This window comes from Podarcis cretensis, assembly GCF_951804945.1.
Source record: "Podarcis cretensis genome assembly, chromosome: 7".
NCBI classification, from domain to species: Eukaryota; Metazoa; Chordata; class Lepidosauria; order Squamata; family Lacertidae; genus Podarcis; species Podarcis cretensis.
The window spans coordinates 78381236-78401074 of record NC_137176.1 but is presented as its reverse complement, the minus strand read 5'-3'; the positions used below and the strand labels follow the sequence as shown (position 1 = coordinate 78401074).

General features: G+C 44.8%; 1 protein-coding gene across 5 annotated transcripts in view; it reads right to left on the bottom strand.

Moving 5' to 3' along the window:
- COL14A1 (collagen type XIV alpha 1 chain) overlaps nt 1–19839 on the bottom strand; it is a 138201-nt gene that overhangs the window by 5499 nt on the left and 112863 nt on the right. For all 5 annotated transcript variants that reach the window (XM_079984087.1, XM_079984088.1, XM_079984085.1 and 2 more), the window contains 7 exons: nt 17379–17432; nt 16268–16339; nt 15638–15673; nt 15229–15295; nt 14550–14738; nt 1083–1160; nt 691–846 (listed from right to left, as the gene is read on the bottom strand). In XM_079984087.1, the coding sequence (XP_079840213.1) occupies nt 691–846; nt 1083–1160; nt 14550–14738; nt 15229–15295; nt 15638–15673; nt 16268–16339; nt 17379–17432 (652 nt within the window). The remainder of the gene's footprint in view (nt 1–690; nt 847–1082; nt 1161–14549; nt 14739–15228; nt 15296–15637; nt 15674–16267; nt 16340–17378; nt 17433–19839) is intronic.

Sequence of the window (19839 nt, the reverse complement as noted above, 5' to 3'; positions counted from 1 at the left end):
GATTTTGCAGAACCTTTATATCATTCCCGAAGCCGCAACTTACTCACTGAAAATCGAGCATCACAAAAATTCAGTACAGCGCTAGGATCGTAAAGCTGGAAGGGACCACGAGGCTCAAACCCCCTACAATGTGGGAATATTTCACCCAACGTGGGTGTCAGGGAACTGCCATCAGCTCAGAGGCGAGAGGTGGAAGAGCAGTTGTGTTACAGGGAGCCTCCGAAGATCTTGCGAAGCAGTTCTTCCTCTGGCGAGGAGGGAAGCTCCGCCTCCAGTGGGGAAGGGGCGCAGGGTTCAGAAGATGCTAGGGAGAGCCTCAACATCGAGCCTGAGCAAACCAGAGGGGAGGGAAGTCCCCCTTTACCAGCGCCCGTTCTGCGCAGTAGTCTTCGGCGCAGAGAGGGCAGGAGAAGGTTGGGGGTCACACGGCTGTTATGCTGGGGAAGGTATAAGGACCGCCCACTCCCAGATTCTGCTCTGCACTGTAAAATAGTTTGTAAAGATAATAAAGCCTGGAAAAGACAGATTGGAGTCTTGCCTGTTTGTTCTCGAGCAACCACACCAGCACCTGACAGTGGGACTAGAACCCACGGCCCTGAGATTAAGACTCCCATGCTCTACTGACTGAGCTACCTCATTTTGAAGACATGTGTGTGGCGGGAGGAGGCTAACTCAGAAAAACATACTCACCACCTGTTCCGTATCCAGCACAGGAAGAGGGATCACAGTATCCCGGTTGCCCTGAGGCGCCATGCGGCCCAGGAACACCTGTATGGCCAGGTGGTCCTCTTGGACCTGGTGAACCTGGTGGTCCCGGGGTGCCTGTACGGCTTTCGCCTGGAGGCCCTGCACAGAACACAGAAACGGATGTCAGAACATCACCTTCCCACTGCTGCAGAATGAGACAGCAATGTCAGGTAAGGACTACCTAAGTAACCAGACGTGATTCCACACGTGTTCTTTATTATACATGGGCCAGACTTTACTTGTACCGACTGTTCTTTATTATGCGTGGGAATGCACATTTAATTGTACTGACCGTTGCATATCATTTGGGCATATGGTCACTACGGCGAATTTACCTGCTGCCCCTGGTGGGCCCCGAGGACCTTGGGTCCCGACACCTGGGCTCCCTCGCTCTCCCTTCTCTCCCGATAAACCTGTTAAGAGGAAAGGATAAAAATCAGAACAGATGGGGTGGTGTGGGGGAGAGTTGATTAATGCTTCTCCATGAGCATCTTTTATTAATTAAGAAAAGGAAGGGAGGCCAAGGAGAAATGGCTCTGTTGCGTCTTCTGTTACAGCCTCGTTGGAAGGTGTTGCTATAGCTAGTTTCCTGTTATACAGTGGTGCCTTGGGTTAAGAACTTAATTCGTTCTGGAGGTCCATTCTTAACCTGAAACTGTTCTTAACCTGAGGTACCACTTTAGCTAATGGGGCCTCCCGCTGCTGCCATGCCGCCGCCGCCCAATTTCTGTTCTCATCCTGAAGCAAAGTTCTTAACCCGAGGTACTATTTCTGGGCTAGCGGAGTCTGTAACCTGAAGCGTCTGTAACCCAAGGTACCACTGTAGTGGCTCTTTACGAAGTCCTGTTGGGCCACTTTAGAAGACATTGCTGACATACAGCAAAATAAAGACCCTTGCTGGATACAGTAGTCAGAGGTCGCTAACGTATTTATATTAAAGCTATGTCGATTCACACAACAGTTCTGGTTTGGCCTCCACTTTCTCATTGCATGATCTCCTCAAACTTCTGGTTAAAGCATAAATCCCAATTTTGTACTGTGGTACCTCGGGTTACACACGCTTCAGGTTACAGACACTTCAGGTTACAGACTCCGATAACCCAGAAATAGTGCCTCAGGTTAAGAACTTTACTTCAGGATGAAAACAGAAATTGTGTGGTGGTGGCGCAGCAGCGGTGGGAGGCCCCATTAGCTAAAGTGGTACCTCAGGTTAAGAACAGTTTCAGGTTAAGAACGGACCTCCAGGACGAATTAAGTACCTGAGGTACCACTTTACGCTATTGTTGACATTCATTTTAGCAGAGAGAAGAAACGCCATGGCGCATCTGCAGCGGCACAACCGGATGCCTTCATCTGCCCCAGCTGCAATAAAACATGTCTCTCCTGTATCGGTCTCTACAGCCATAGCAGGTGCTGTAACTCTCCAACAGTTTGACCTCACCCCGAATAGGACACACCTCCACTGTCTCTCAAGACAGGCAGACGCCAAAAATAAAACTAACATAGTTTGCTATGTTTGTCTTGAGCAACAAAAACAACAGAAGTGTCTTGTGGCACCTAAAAGACTAGTTGGCATCCCATTCCTACTTGAATCACACACCCAATATGATCCACATTTAAGCTTAAATAAGAATAAACTATACGTAAAGTGTCATTCTTAAACAGATATTGCATTTATTTGGAATGCTGTCAAACTGATATTATTTTTATTTCAGAATTGGTTTTATTAGAACCACAGAAATATATTCCATGTAGATTTTTGTGGTTCCAATATTTACATATTTAAGAGAAACAAACCAGCAAATTTCAAATGGACAGCATTACAAATACCTGCATCTGTCAAAGAATCAGGTTTGTTGTTCTGATCATTGAACAAACCGCATTTTCTTAAGAACATTGATGTCTTTCTTTAACTCTTAAGTAGCTAGCTCAAGGATTTTATTTTCCTCCTCTGAAACGTAGGAATATCAGAACACTTCCCATAATTTGATGTAACAGTGGCTATTGGATGTTCCTGTAAGCGCAACTCATTCCTTAAGCTGCAAAGGGATGGTTTTAGAATGTTTTTAACAAAAAAAAGGAGCTCAAATAGAGCAGGTGATGCAAGCTCAGCCCGTTAAACATAAAAACAATGTCTTCCTCCATTCCCTTTCACTGCTATAGCTTCGTGAAGTCACTAATCAATGCCAGAAGGTGCAATGGCTCTCATTTATGGCTCGATTATTACAGATGCCCAACTCTTTTGCACCCACCTGTACACAGTTTCTGCAGCGTTTAACTGCACAGCGGGAATATTTCTTCTAATTCAGCACAGTGTTAGACCCGGGTCAAGAAGAATCACCTCACTCACAGCCCAGAAAAGATGCTGAGCAGAGAAGGTGTGAAATTCTAAACTTCCCCTCGAAGAATAAAAAGGCCCCCGGCTGCCAGAATGATTTTGTTTAAAGAATGCGTTCTGTTTCCTTACAGCTCTCAAAGCACAAACCTACACGTGTGTCTCACCAGATCGCAAGCGCCAATGAGCATAACGGGTCTTGACCCCCAAGTACATGGGCAAAGGATTGCAACTTGAGGGGGGGCGGAATCTTCAAAAGACAACCAAGGGACCATGAAGTTTTCAGGGATAGATGCAGAAATTAGAGACTGCTCCTGTTGAAAAGTGACAGCAACCACAAAATTAAAAGACACCTGCTTCTTGAGAGAAAAGCAATGACCAACCTAGACAGCATCTTAAAAAGCAGAGACATCACCTTGCCAACAAAGGTCCGTATAGTTAAAGCTATGGTTTTCCCAGTAGTGATGTATGGAAGTGAGAGCTGGACCATAAAGAAGGCTGATCGCTGAAGAATTGATGCTTTTGAATTATGGTGCTGGAGGAGACTCTTGAGAGTCCCATGGACTGCAAGAAGATCAAACCTATCCATTCTGAAGGAAATCAGCCCTGAGTGCTCACTGGAAAGACAGATCGTGAAGCTGAGGCTCCAATACTTTGGCCACCTCATGAGAAGAGAAGACTCCCTGGAAAAGACCCTGATGTTGGGAAAGATGGAGGGCACAAGGAGAAGGGGATGACAGAGGACGAGATGGTTGGACAGTGTTCTTGAAGCTACCAGCATGAGTTTGACCAAACTGCGGGAGGCAGTGGAAGACAGGAGTGCCTGGCGTGCTCTGGTCCATGGGGTCACGAAGAATCGGACACGACTAAACGACTAAACAACAACAACCTGTTGAAAAAACACTTGCAGCATATCCCTTCCAACCACATTCTCTCTCCTATTATCTTTGCATACCTAAAATGAGTGGCCAAGATCATACACTCCCTTTCTCTTTCAATTTTTCTTTTTTAAAAAATATATATAATAAGATCACACTCTCGCAGGCCCCTTACAAGGTATGGTTTGTAGCAACAGTTCCCAACTTAAGCAAAATATATTAAGATTGAATTCATGTTGACATGGATAGTTGCCTTAAAACCCAAACTAACTAGTGGACGATAAGCTCCCGGGCCTCATCTGGGCGGAGAATGAGGCTGAATATCTTACAGTGTCGTTTCAGAGGCAAGACACAGTCAGGTGATTTGGCACAAGCAGAGCAAAGCTATTAGCAGAAACCAGGCCAAGCTCCTAGGCTGGTATCCCAGTGTTTTTGGAGTTTTTTTCGTTTCTTTCTTTTCTTTTCTTTTTTTTTTTTTGGACCGATGCTATCATATTCAAGCTTACAGGAAAGCTGAGGTCATGGCTTTCTGTTATAATTAAAGATTCAGATATGCATTCAGGAGGCCAGCTTTATGAAATGTGTGCTTTTAAACTCAGAAAGCAGGGAGTACAGGCAAGCGGCGAAAGCACCAGAGTGATTCTCCAGACCTCCGCCTGGACCTAGCGCTATTTGAAACATTTCTATTATTTATACTTTCAGAATCACGTGACCCCAGAGCAGGTGACAAGTCCATTCAAAATATAAAACAATTCTAACAGAATAAAGAGCAAGGAACACAGCACACCTACAAAAATTGACCGCAAAATCTTCAGCTCCATCTTACTAAAAAAAAACCCTAAGATTCCACACACACACAAAAAAAAACCTACAGCAAAAAGGTAGACATTTACATGATGCCAAAACCAGGCCTCTGAAGCCAGGTGGGATAGGACAAAACAACAACAACACGCATTTGTGGTATGAAAAGTTGCAGGATTTCAGCAAGATACACACTGAATGGAAATGAAGCGATACGTCTGCCCCAAAACTTTCGCAAGCAGCGGCCGGGGTCACATATAACTGCCCTGGAACCGTAAAGGTAAAGGGACCCCGACCATTAGGTCTAGTCGAGTTTGACTCTGGGGTTGCGGCGCTCATCTCGCTTTACTGGCCGAGGGAGCCGGCGTACGGCTTCCAGGTCATGTGGCCAGCATGACTAAACCGCTTCTGGCGAACCAGAGCAGCACAAGGAAATGCTGTTTACCTTCCCACCGGAGTGGTACCCATTTATCTAGCACTTTGAAGTGCTTTCGAACTACTAGGTTGGTAGGAGCTGGGACCGAGCAAGGAGAGCTCACCACGTTGCGGGGATATGAACCACCGACCTTCTGATCGGCAAGCCCTAGGCTCTGTGGTTTAGACCACAGTGCCACCTGCATCCCTGGAACCATAAGAAACCACAAATAAACTACCCTCCAAGTCTCCCAATTTTCCAGAGACAGTCCAGGAATTACGAAAGCTTCTGATTTTATCCAGGAATGTCCCTGCTTCCACCACCAATACCGCTGCCACCAAGGTCAGGGAGAAGAATGAGCTGGAGTTTATCCTGAGTAGTGAATTCGAGGGACTGTCCTGTTACCCCTCCATGGTCTCTGCCACTGGTCTCCTCCCTTGGGCAGCTTGTAGCAGCTGCTGGAGAGCTGCTGGGTGAGGAGGAGCCACCACCATCGAGGCCCAGCCTTGTATACTGCACTGTCTTGCTTTTCTTTATTTAAAAAATTGCTTTGTGCATCCATGTCTAACCTTGTTCCTTTCAAAAATTTATTTATTCATGTTTGTTTTTCTTTTTTGTAAATCTACTGAAGAATAAAATAAAATCAGGATTAAGGGGATTTCTAGGAAATGATATATAATGAACTGAAAAAGATGTTTAAAATAACTTTTGCAAAAAACCAAAACAAAAAAACCCAGAAGCTTTCCTTTTGGGAATTATAGGGACAGAACTACTCAAACTGTATAGAGATTTATTCATGTATGTGACTACAGCGGCAAGAATGTTATATGCCCAAAAATGGAAAGAAGAAGAAGTCCTGACAAAAGAAGAATAAATATAAAAACTAATATGAATATACAGAAATGGCGAAACTAACTGGGGGAAAATAAGAAATCAAGATAACAAAGTTTTTTATATAAAAGAATGGAAATTGTTTACTGAATATTTACAAACAAACTGTAAAGAGATAAGAACACTGGTCTGTATAGTTAAAGCTATGGTTTTCCCAGTAGTGATGTATGGAAGTGAGAGCTGGACCATAAAGGCTGATCACCGAAGAATTGATGCTTTTGAATTATGTTGCTGGAGGAGACTCTTGAGAGTCCCATGGACTGCAAGAAGATCCAACCTATCCATTCTTAAGGAAATCAGCCCTGAGTGCTCACTGAAAGGACAGATCGTGAAGCTGAGGCTCCAATACTTTGGCCACCTCATGAGAAGTGAAGACTCCCTGGAGAAGACCCTGATGCTGGGAAAGATGGAGGGCACAAGGAGAAGGGGATGACAGAGGACGAGATGGTTGGACAGTGTTCTCAAAGCTACTACAATGAGTTTGACCAAACCTGGGAGGCATTGGAAGACAGGAGTGCCTGGCGTGCTCTGGTCCATGGGGTCACGAAGAGTCGGACACGACTAAATGACTAAACAACAATAATGGGTGTCAACATCATGAATTCAGTCATAGTCAAGCCATTGCAAAGCTGCTTACTCGCTCGGTTGCTGGCAAGCTAACATAGTTTACCTCTCAGAATTACTAACTTTTTTTAAAAAAAAACCAACAAAAATTTGGAATTGTTCATGAGTATTAAAAATAACTTCTTATCAAGGAAGCATGTGCTTAGTGTCACTAAACTGCTAATGCAGGAATGAATTGTAAGCTATCTAATTTGGCAGAAGCACAAAAAAGGACTTCAGAGAGCCTTTCCCTTCCTTTGCATCATCTTGATTTCATCCCGCCTCTTATCTGCAGTGACAGGGCAGACTGATGGTGCTTTTTGGATAGGAAAAATGCTAATGAGGAGCTCATTTGCAGATAGGAACCAAAGGGAAGCGAAAAGGGAGAGAGCCTCCTTTCACGACAATTTCCACTGCTTTATTAAAACATAAATTATAGTCTTGTTTTACTGCATTCAGTTTAAAGATTAGCATTTTGTGGGCGTAGGAAGGATCAGAGAGTGTGCAGTACCTAAATAATCTGGAACATTATATCGGAAAAGGTGGGATACAAACGAAATAATCAAACAGAGATCAAGGAACACCTCTGCTAAATGCATTCCCACCAAAGCAATGAATCATCCGGGTGAAAATTCATCCCCTTTTGAACAGAACAGTTCTTCTAATAGTCCAAACACCTCTCTGCTCCCGCCCCAACTTCAACTTTAGCTGGTTTCTCCCAATTCCTTTTCACCACCTCGCCTGAAGAGTTACAGCTTCTCAGGCTGAGTGATTGCCCAAAACATGCATATCCAGTCAAATGAATATCTCCTAGCTATTTCGACATTATTTATGGCTTGTTTCTCTCCCCCCACCTCCACCCAAAGGACATTGAGTTCCAAATTCTCAAACAGCCTAAATAAAATTTTAGGCAGGAGACTCGCTGAGATCATATCTAATTTTAACAACAAGGAAGAATCCAGCTTGGGGGATGTGAAGCTAGCAGCCTAGCTCTGTCCTTTTGCTAGAACAACACAGTACTTATACCGGGGTTGCCATATGTCCTGAATTTTCTGGACATAGTCAGGATACTGCAATTGGAAGCAGTGGCCGGATAGAAATAGCTAAAAATGTCCGGGAAAATCCAGACATATGGCAACCCCTGTCAGCAATGTCGTTTATGGCGATTTTCCTTTAAAATATCTGCTCAAAAAACTTCAGTATAATTGTTATTGTTATTTGTACCCCACCCATCTGGCTGGGTTTCCCCAGCTATTCTGGGCAGCTTACAGCACATAATTGGTAAAACATTAGACATTAAAAATTTCCCGATACAGGGTTGCCTTCAGATGTCTTCTAAAAGTCAGATAGTTGCTTATTTCCTTGACATCTGATGAGAAGGTGTTCCACAGGGTGGGTGCTACTACTGAGAAGGCCCTCTGCCTGGTTCCCTGTAACCTCACTTCTCACAGGGAGGGAACCGTCAGAAGGCTCTCAGAGCTGGACCTCAGTGTCCGGGCTGGACGATGGGGATGGGATGCTCCTGAGGATGCTGGACTAGCTGAACCCTTGATCTGATCTACCAAGGCTCTGCTTATGTTCCTAATGGCACAATCAACTGGGAGGTTCAGTGCAAGTCCCACCAAAATGAACTGAAACTGTGCAGCAAGCTCAAGGGTGCTTATTTCCACGGGGCATTTGCAAGTCTACTCTGACATAAGCAGTTTTTAGCCCAAGGTCAGCTTTCTGAACTATGCAATGTAGTTGGCCCTACTTCTGCGTTGGCCCAGGACCAGTTTTTGACATTAGAAAGCATGGCCATTAATGCTGGTGGAGATGTTCTTATATATCAGTTCCAAGCAAGTCCTGCCAAAAAGTCTCTTTTGCTTTGACAGCTGTTTTAGCAACAGAAAGAACGAGAATGAGGGAACTTTGATCCCATGCCTTCTTCTCCTTCTTCTTTTCGTTATCGCAAACTATCGCTCCTTTGCAAAATCCCCTGGCAGGCTCCCTGCAAGCTACAGACAAGGCTATAAAGTTTGTTGTTGCGTGTTTGCGAATTGTTACTACAATCTGAAACATCGTTTGTCCTCCTTTATCTTGTACATCTGCCTAATCCTTGTGTTAAGTTCTCCACACTCCAAGACATTTGCTTAAGTGGCACAAATAATTATGCTTTTCAGGCAGTTTCTCCAGCATCCCACAACTCTTTAGCCCACCCCCTCTAACAGTGAATCGGTCCCTTTCTTGTCTCCAACTTCCCCTTTCCCTCCTACCTCAACGCTCTTTTCCCTTATACCACCAAACAATGTCACTCTTTGTTCAGCTTCGCCATAGAAACCCGGGGCTGACAAGCTCACCCTCCTAAATCTTTTCTCCTCTTACACTGAAGTAATTAGAATTATGGCCTCGGAGACTTTGGTTTTCTTTCCTTTTTCTTCTTCTTTTAAGTGGGAGGCAGTCTCAGAGGTCACTTAAAGGTTTCCTCATCAGAGCCAACAGCATGACTACTGAGCAAGATGTTTGACACACAGAAATGACCCAAGAGCTGCCATTACAGCATGCAAAATGGCTTTCACGCACAGGGAATATAAAACGCATTGCAACCCCCATATTGTGCACTCAAAGTCACTTAGGCTATAATACTATACACATGTTTACTTGGGAATAAGTCCCACTGAGCCCTGTGGGACTTACTAGCATCATTCTGTCAGTTGTATTTGCTCCCAAAAGACTCACGGTGCAATCCTTTGCATGTCTACTCAAAGGTAAGCACCGGTGGGTCATTTTTCAACCACATTTTACTGAAAGGAGACCCAATGAAAGTAATGAACACGACTAATTTGGGTCCAATGATTTCAATAGGTCTGAGTAAAATTTAGTTGAATAACAGTCATTGAGGTTAATGTGGCTTACTCCCGGGAAAAGTGTGCATTGGATTGCAAAACTATAGAAGTATCCTATGCCTGTTTACTCCAAAGTACGGTAAGTCCAAGCTTCTGTTGGAATGGTTAAGAATTTTGGACCAGTCGCATGTTCCAGACTGTTTCTCAGTGCATTGTAATAGTCTAAACTTACACCCAGGGCTGTGTGTTTATGCAGGATTTAAGCCTTAAACTAGTTAAGTGTCAGCAGGCTTAAAACTCCTTGAAGATATTGCCACCTCCACACAAACACACACACCCTTGCTTTTGTGCCCTCTGTACTGCTGCCCCTATAAGTTATTTTTGGCACATTACAGAGCAAACAACTAAAGCAAAACCACCACAAAGAGATTATAAGGAGGGAGGTGAGAGTTAAAGGTAACAATGGATGGACATGAAGACTCAGGGCCGATTAAAAAAAAACCCTACTTCTTCACACAGTGCATAAATTATGGAACTCACTCCCACAAGAGGCAATGGGGACCACCAATTTGGATGGCTTTAAAACAGGATTGGGCAAATACGTGAAGGACAAGGCTATTGACAGGTTCACACCATAATGGCTATGTTCTGCCTACACTTTCGGAGAACTACCTCTGAATACCAGTTGGTGGAAATCAAAGGCAGGCAGGGTGCTGTTGCGCTCATGTCCAGCTTGCAGGCTTCTCTCAGGCATCTGCTGAAATCTGGATGCCAGGCTAGGTGAGCCACAGGCCCAATCAAGCAGGCTTGTATTACGTTCTTATGTGAACAAATGCAATCGCAGGTAAAGGGACCATTAGGTCCAGTCATGGACGACTCTGGGGTTGCGGCGCTCATCTCGCTTTACTGGCCGAGGGAACCAGCGTACAGCTTCCGGGTCATGTGGCCAGCATGACTAAGCCGCTTCTGGTGAACCAGAGCAGCGCACGGAAATGCTGTTTACCTTCCCGCCAGAGCGGTACCTATTTATCTACTTGTACTTTGACGTGCTTTCAAACTGGCAGGAGCAAGGACCAAGCAATGGGAGCTCACCCCGTCCCAGGGATTCAAACCACTGACCTTCCAATTGGCAAGTCTTGGGTTCTGTGGTTTAATCCACAGCGCCACCCGCGTCCCAATCACAGGTACTTAGGATTTATTTCCACTCATTATGAGGACTCTAGGCAAAGGCATATGGTCCATGGACTCCTAGCGGTCTGAAATTTTCATTTGGGCTGTCTGCAGTGTGTTTGCAGGTTTTTGGTTGAAAATGAGAGGCAACGCATCCACTGCTTTAAATATTCACACAGGATGAGATAATTAAACACAGATTGTTAGGCAACGAATTTCAAGAACTTAGTCACCAAATAAGGGGCAGTGTCTGTGCAAATCTGGGGATGGTACGATGTGGATAGCCAATGGCGACTTATCTCTCCCGCTTGACCAACCTGAATCAACGCAGTGCATACATGCGAGTGAGACTGAATGTGCTACCTTTGGCATTGCTACAGGGGAGATTCCAGAAAATGCCACTCGCAGAGAGACGACGCCTCTCTGGACAAAGACATATAGCAGGCTTCCTCAACCTCGGCCCTCCAGATGTTTTGAGACTACAATTCCCATCATCGCTGACCACTGGTCCTGCTAGCTAGGGATATGGGAGTTGTAGGCCAAAAACATCTGGAGGGCCGAGGTTGAGGAAACTTGACATATAGAATCAGTTGTGCATGTTCTTTTGCATTGCCGCTTGATTCAGACAATTCCATCTAAGCTCATTAATCAGGTGGTTCTTAGTAGGGAGTAGCATTCAGATGAACGTAAGGCAGCCTTCCTTAGATCTACTTGGGACGGGGTTAAGATGGAGATAGCTGCCCGATTTCTGCAACACACAATGAGGATTAAGTGGATGTTATACATTATCTTAGGATGCAGGTGGCGCTGTGGGTTAAACCACAGAGCCTAGGGCTTGCTGATCAGAAGGTCGGCGGTTCAAATCCCCACGACGGGGTGAGGTCCTGTTGTTTGGTCCCTGCTCCTGCCAACCTAGCAGTACGAAAGCACGTCCAAGTGCAAGTAGATAAATAGGTACCGCTCCAGCAGGAAGGTAAACGGCGTTTCCGTGCGCTGCTCTGGTTCGCCAGAAGCAGCTTAGTCATGCTGGCCACATGACCCGGAAGCTGTCTGCAGACAAACGCCGGCTCCCTTGGCCTATAGAGCGAGATGAACGCCGCAATCCCAGAGTCATCCACGACTGGACCTAATGGTCAGGGGTCCCTTTACCTTTACCTTTATACATTATCTTAATTGTTAGATGCAGATTTTGCTGAGTAATTTTACTGTACTGAACCTTCCTGGAATCTTGTCTATATGCCAACCAAGGTTTGGGAATTGAGAAATATTCACATAGATTTTAAACTGTATTTTCATTGCTTCTTTTATTTCTAACCTTGTATTTTTGTTGTACTGCGACTTTGAATTCGGTGAAAAATAGCTATACCTGAAATACCTTCTTTCCCTCTCAAAATCCATTCCTTCCACAAAGTCTTTTTTTGGATAGCACAGATTGATTCTGTCTTCAAGTTACTTCAAGTTACTTCCCCCTTGCCATGCCCCCACACCCTCATTCAGGGGGAATGGTGGAAATCATTCATCATATAAGATCCATCATTCACAAATGGGGCTGCAATAATTTCAGGAGGCATATTAAAGGGAACACACACAGACTCCAACTTCCCTTAACTATCAATGGGAAGTAGTCAGCTGAAACTGCCTTAGCTCAGTTACAAAATCCCACCTGCTGTAAAGTTTGGAAAACAAGTTCCTTCCTGTTCAGCCTCAGTGCTACTGACTGGTGTTCAACTTTTATTTGTAGTTACTAAAATTACAAAATGAAACTAGGCCGTAAAAATTATGCAATTATATGAGAAAGACTGCACCAGCGAAGGAAAAATACAGTTCACTGGCTTTCCACTGTAACTATTTCCACAGGAAGAGCAGTGTTAGTCTGTTGCCGCAGAAAACAGCAGAAAAGTCTTTTGGGGCACCTTAATGTTTTATAATGGCATAAGCTTTCTGATGCTGCTGATGAAATGGACTCTAGTCTGCAAAAGTAGGTGCTAGTTTAAATTTGCTGGTCTTTACCAAAGACCCTTTGTTGTATTTGGGAGAAATTCAACATTGTGCTAAAGTGATCGTTCCTTCGTAGGAAGCATTTGGGCATGCCAGGTGGAATTATCCCCCCCTCCTATGGGGCAAGGGGGAAAACCCCATTGCATAAGGAACATCCTTGAACAGGGCCTACTTGGTTGCTGCCCCCAGGTTTTGGAACTCACACCCTAGAAAAGCTAGACTGGCTCCTTCCTCATTGCCCTTCCACTGGCAGATGAAGAACTTTCTTATTCCAACTGGCTCTGGGGAACTGACTGCTTTTAATTAAAGAGTTGGTGCCGTGCTATTTTTATGGTAATTATCTATAAGGTTTTAACAGATTTTTATATATGTCTATTGTTTAAATTCGATCAGTGTTTAATTATTTTTAATATGTTGTTTTCCTTTGTTTTTACTGGTTCCTGTTTTTATCTGTAACACATCTTCAGTCCCATCAGGGATAAATTTATTGGCATTTATTTATTTATTGGCATCCATCTGTCTCGAGAGATAATGGAGTGTGTCTCTGAAGTCAAACTGCTGCATTAGCAGCACTGAAGTGACCTCTATGGGACACAAGCCTGGGAAGTGAGTCTGGAGGTTCTGGGCTGCCCAGATGACAAGACCTCTTGGCCTCACTGATGTGGTCCAAAGGAAAACAGAGCAATATGTTTGGCACCAGTTTGGCTGCAGGAGTTGCTGGAAGGAGCCATATGAGGCGCCATTCAACTGTTTTAAGGACTTCAGTCCAGATTTGTGTAGGGTTTACTCCTTATCCCTGTCTTCTCCTGAAGAGGTCCTGCAAGGCAGCGGAGCTTTAGGATTAGAGTTTTCCTTCTCCTAGCTGGGCTACCTCCCCAGGTGGATGAGCCCCATCAGTCCCTCACTTCCCTCTACAGCACATGCAGAAACTGTTAGAATTCCTGCTCCATGATTGCAGTCATGGGATTTTTGTCTTTCACATGACGGTGTATATTTTGACTCCACAGAGTGGGACATGACGGAGACAGGATGTTTGTGTTACTGTGTTCCGTGAAGTGGGACTATTGTCCTTTGTTCTTTCTCTCTTTGCTGTCTGATGCTAGAGAGAGAGGGAGCCATGTTGCAGTGCTCCATGTGTGTTTATATGTAAATAAAGTAGATTAGCCCAAATGCTGAGTTGCTGAGGTCTGTCACACAATGCTGTGCAAACTCTGAGGATCCCCAAGTGTGCCGGTGTCGGTTGGCATCGGTCGCTGCAATGTTCGGGCTGAAGAAAGCTTTTGAAGCTCACGAATAATCGACCATGAGGGAGACATGCCAGTCGGGCATGTGTCTCTGCCAGGGTCCTACTCAAGTGTAGGCTGAATTCCTGACAGAAACTGCCTTCAGAGGGTCTACTCTAAGCACGACTTAGTTGAATGCAACCCCTAAGCTACAATCCTGACCCTACTTTCCTTGGACTAAGCCCCACTAAATTCAATTTGACTTACTTCTGAGTAGACATGGTTAAGATTATATATATATACACACACACCTATTCACCCAATGCCATGGAAAAAGGAAGGTTTGATAGGCTGTTATCAAGCAATTTGACCCCATTTTCATAAATGCTTTATACAGAATTATACTTGGCATGAAATACTCTTTCTGAAAGGCCAGTTCCCAAAAAGAAACTCTTAATAGTGCTGCTCAGAGATTAATTAATTTTGGAAAAAATCAGCATGGTTTTGTTTTGTTTTTTATCACACTCAATGCTATCCAGGAACTCAAAGCTATTTATATCTCTCCCACTTTTCATGTTCCCTCTGATGTCAGACATAAGTTTATTGTGTTTGGTGCCCTTCATGCAAGCTCCAGTTTTATAAATCTCGATGTTCACAACTCACCTCTTTCGCCAGGTCTTCCAGGCTGCCCGGGACTGCCTGGAAATCCTGGCCTTCCCGAAGATCCTTGTTCTCCTTGAGGTCCAGGTAACCCTTGCCTCCCTGGTTCACCGGGGGGTCCAGGGACAGTTCGTGTTGAGACAGACTGGCTTGGGATTTGATTTAAGATGGAGTTATACCTGGCCAGGTGACCTGCAAAGAAAGGCAGTGTCAGGTGTGTGGGCAGGAGCCAGGCCCTGTGACCAATAGGACTTTGCAGAACTGGGGCCTTCCTAAGTTTGTTCTGAAGAGGCAAGGCGCAGCCTCACAGGTGAGACTGATTGGTAACTCCTTGCTTCTTGATCCTTGGACCCTTGACTTCTTGACTCCTTGCTTCCTGACCCTCAGACCCTTGACTTCTTGACTCCCAGCTCTCTGACCCTCGGGTTCTTGACTCCTGGCTTCTGGAGCCCCATTCCTGCTCCCACCCTGCCATCTTGCCCCCGGTCCTCCCGTCCCCTGCTGGGACTTCGATCACCAGTGAACTGGACCGTGACAGACATATCCTTAAAAATTGCCCTTCAACAACTGGTCCAAATGAAGCGTTATTTTGACGGCCACCATAATTGGGCTGGTGAGTTGTTTGATCACAACTTCTACAACTGTGTTTTAGAACTGTAACACGGAAATTATTTTTACCTACCTTGGATAAGCTGTTCACATACTTGACGGGCTACTGCCCGTACCATGGCATGGGACTGGAGGTCTCCCTGTGTGATAAGAACATTGTAATAACATGTTAACACCTGTGAGCTCCCTTAGATGACCTTTAGACCCTTCCAAGTCTACAATTCTATGATTCCAGATTAATGGTTAATTGAGCCTTTGCCCTGATTAGTTTGCACATAGTAACCTTTGGCTTTCAACAGTACAATCCTATGCAATGTCCACTTAGAAGTAAGTCCCACCAAGTTTCTCAGGGCTGCTTTGGATGAAAGGTGAGCTGTAAATATAGTAGGCAAATGAATAGCTTTTTAAAAAGAATTAAAAACTACAGTAATTCATATGCCTGCTGCGCTCTCTGTACAGTTCTGTATTTACAATGCACTTACACGTTCACCCCTCTCGCCTTTTGGTCCTGGAAGTCCCTGCGGGGGGACAAAAAAGAATAAAAATTAATTTGTGCATGTGCCCTTTCTTCTGCTTCTGTGATTAATAGGGTTGTTTTTTTAATGTACTGACTGCAGGTCAGTGGGCCCGAACCATATTATAGGAGTAGTTATGACAATAGGATTGAATCGTATCTCACTGCACATTTCAAACAAAGCTTCAGAGTTTGGCAGGTGAAGGGCTAGTGTTGTATCATTGTGAGAAGCTGCAATGTGTCCGTGCAGATGTTTAGTTCCCTTGATCAAGGAAGGGTTGTTGTTTTTCCCAGCCTAAGGGCCACATTCCTTTCTAGGTGACAATCTGGGGGCCAGATCTACTGGGAAGAGTTGCTGTGCTCATAAGGCCTGGCACTGCTGAGCAGCTCTTGATTCTTCTAATAAAGGGTTAACTTCACTTACTCCATGTGATTTATTGCTGACCTGCTCCTGACACCACCTAGGCCCTGGAGGGAAGTTGTAATATGTACTGTTGTGAATCCTAAGGTAGAGCTTATCCTGTGTACTGAACTTGTGGTAAATATCTCAAAAAGGATGGCCATAGCGATACATTCAGTAAAGTGCTCTGCAACTTACAGGTGATCCAGCATCGCCTTGTGGCCCAACATTGCCGGTGACTCCTGGTACACCTGGAGCACCAGGTATTCCCTGCACAGAGAGAACAGGACAACACATCCATATACCAATTGAACCATACATTCCCATACAGATAAAGTTCATACCTGCCAAGGGCCCTGGGGAAAAAAACCAGGACATCCCTTTTTTTGCGCAAGATTACAGATGTCATTTTGGGTGTTGTAATCTCACATGCTCTCACACTGCGCTCTTGCCCTGAAAAAAGTACTTTTGGGGGGCCATGGTCCTGCATGGTACAAAAAATGCATGTTTCGGGATGCCACGCAAGATCTTGCCCCCCCCAGCACGTTTTTGGCATGGGCCACGTCCGGAAGCACGTTCCAGAAGACATGCACCCCAATTTTGAGTCCCCCAAAATTGGATGGTATTAAAGTTGTGTTCCATTTAAGTTTCCTAGTTGGCATTTTCTGACCCCAGAACTGAGGATGCACTCAATAGGTCTTGAGAATATGCCTAACCACCTCTGCAGAAGATGGTGAGCTGCAGCCTAAATTTAAGTTTGACACAAGTTGGAACATCAACAGGACTATGCACAACACCAAAGTAGTTTATTCATGGAGGCTTCCCTACATCCTCACAAATAGCTGTATGTTCTGGTGTTTAGCTAGCACATACCATGCTGTAGATACCTTTAAAAGGTAAAGGTACCCCTGACCGTTAGGTCCAGTCGTGGACAACTCTGGGGTTGCATATTCATCTTGCTGGCATTTGTCAGCATACAGCTTCTGGGTCATGTGGCCAGCATGACTAAGCCACTTCTGGTGAACCAGAGCAGCGCACGGAAATGCCATTTATCTTCCCCTCCGGAGCGGTACCTATTTATCTACTTGCACTTTGACGTGCTTTCGAACTGCTAGGTGGGCAGGAGCAGGGACCGAGTAACAGGAGCTCACCCCATTGTGGGGATTCGAACAGCCGACCTTCTGATCGGCAAGCCGTAGGCTCTGTGGTTTAGACCACAGCACCACCTGCGTCCCTTTACATAGTTAAACTTCCTACCATATCAAATACCCAATCCACGTTACCTAGAATTTGGTGTATTTTTACTTACCACAGGCCCTGGTGGCCCTTGAGGGCCAGTGGGTCCATCTTTGCCTGGCAGGCCCTAGATCAGAGGCAAGTACATAAATTAGAGTATTGCTTTTTATCCCACATAAGATGCAGGACCAATTTCCCATAGACTAGAACAGTATTGTTCACTAGACAAGGAAGGCCACGATCCCAGACACCACAGAACTCTTGATGTTCTCTACAGGATGTTCAGAACAAGCACAAAACCAATCAATTCATACAACCTGATTCATTTCTGCAAAGTTTTCAGGGTGGTTAGACGATGTTGACTTTTATTGAGCGTTTGTTCTGATCATTTTGTGGGGAGGTTATATATGATGTTGCGTCAAGCAATTGTTTATCCCGCCCTTTCCCCATTGCTTTCTTTGTCACCAAAAGCCTGTGGGGGTTTTTTTTTTGGGGGGGGAGAAGCAGGTTTGTTGTGCAATCAACTTGAATTGTGTGACCTGGTATTGTGCTGGTTTTCGATGGAATTCCGCTTGAAAATACAGTAGCAACTGTCTGAAAGTCCCCAAGGTCCAAGTAAACTCCAAAAGAACTAGGGATTTGCACGTGGGCAACATACAACACTGATGTGAGCTGGGCAGCCAAAGTTCAGAGCCAACAAAGTAAGTTAGGAATCTGTTTGTCCCTTTACCTGTTGGTGATTGCAAACCACAGTGCCACCTTCAGTTCTTTGAAGATGGGGGTGAATTAACTTTTCTGCCAATTCTTCTTCAAATGAGAGTGAAAAGATATGCTTCTACCTGAGTTTCTTTCTAGCTTTTATTTTAAAAGCATACAACATGATACGTTTTCAGGTTTTGCTGCTTTCTCTTGTTTAGCTGCTAAATAATATATCCATGCAAGCCTTCCGGGCATATTTACTTTGGCACTGTTTCTGTATCTTTTGGCCGTTGACAAATTTCCTCCTACTGTATTTTGTTAGGTGTGAAAATGGGTCTTTTATAAATTAAGTCAAGCAGCAGCCTGTTTGAAGTTGGGGAAGCAGCACTGCTTCTGCAGTCCCTCCAACAAGAGATACATGCCAGCCTTTAGAAACTTTCAGAAGCTGCTACGAAATGTTGCTTCCCGGATTATCAAATGGCAGGTATACATCTTAAACCAGAAATGCAGACTGCAGAGAAGGAAGGGGAATGCGTTTATATTGGGTGACTGCACCACCGCGTTAGATCTGTGAATTAGTGGGAAATATGGGACTTTTCAGATGTTAGAAAATAAAAGAAATTCTGTTCCTTCCCCTTAATGCTATACTTGTATTAGCCTCAAACCAGCTGTAGCAGCACAATACTTCATTCCCATTTATGATTTTTTTTTTGGGGGGGGGTGTTAGATTTTAAGATCAAAATTGGACCATAAGCAGAAAAATGGGGATTCCCAGTCCTGTATTTGCTGGCAACCCTGCCTGTGCAGATGGGAGGAAATCTGCAGGGAAGAAGACGTTGCAAGATATTTTTAACCCCTTCCCACCCATCGGTTTCCACCAGATTTGTTTTCTTCCAGCCAAACCTCTTTCCTGGCTCAGATTCTTTCAACATCTCCATTAGAATGCATTCAGATCTGTTGGATTCTGCACTCTGACCTCTGGTATGTCTCCCATTTGTGGGGAGAAGAGAGCGTTCCTTTCTATTTCTTTCGCCAGTGATGCGATCTATTTGGATACTGTTCCTTGAAGCAAGCAGTAGCCTTCAGCTTTTTCAGACCTGGGATCCAACCAAATCTGCAACAAGGCCCACTTTGACTTTTTAAAAATATGTTTTGGTTGGCCCGCCAGCCTCCATCTGTGTTTCTCCTACCCTCTCCTTTGTATTCCATCTTTTTCTTTAAATAAACGCAAACGGTGGTTGCAAATGCCGGGAGTCCCAGCCAACAAGTTGGAGCAATGAAGGAGATGAAAAGTTCCAGTGTGGGCTCAGGACCGTATCAGCTGCCACTCAGCGTGGCTGCGTCGACACAGTATTTCTGGTAAAAGACCCAAATCCAGGCGTAGGAACTCACTCAGTGCTGTTCTTGGAGCAAGGCACAGAAATTCTTGACTAAACGAAACTAACGTGGTGCGACTGCTGCCAAGTCAATCTTGGACACCATCTGCTCTCCAGAAACACACACACACAAACACAGGCACACACCCCTCATTCACAGCAGCGGCATTGTCTACTGAGCTGACAGACTAATGCAAGCCCTCGCTTCGCAGTGCCTGAATGCAGCGAAAGGCCCGCTACAATAACTGCATGTGGCAAGAAAGGGATTAAGCAAAGAGAGGCTTAGGGGAATAGATCTATATTACCACCTTTCTCATAAGTAACAGATGCCAGAATTCCCCTTGCTTTGAAGGGAGATGGGAAGGGTTTCTCTCAATATTCTCTGTACCTTGTACCTAAGAAGGGTTGCTCTCAAATATTATCTGCAGTAAATTCCTGTGCTTTTGTTGTTGTTGTTTA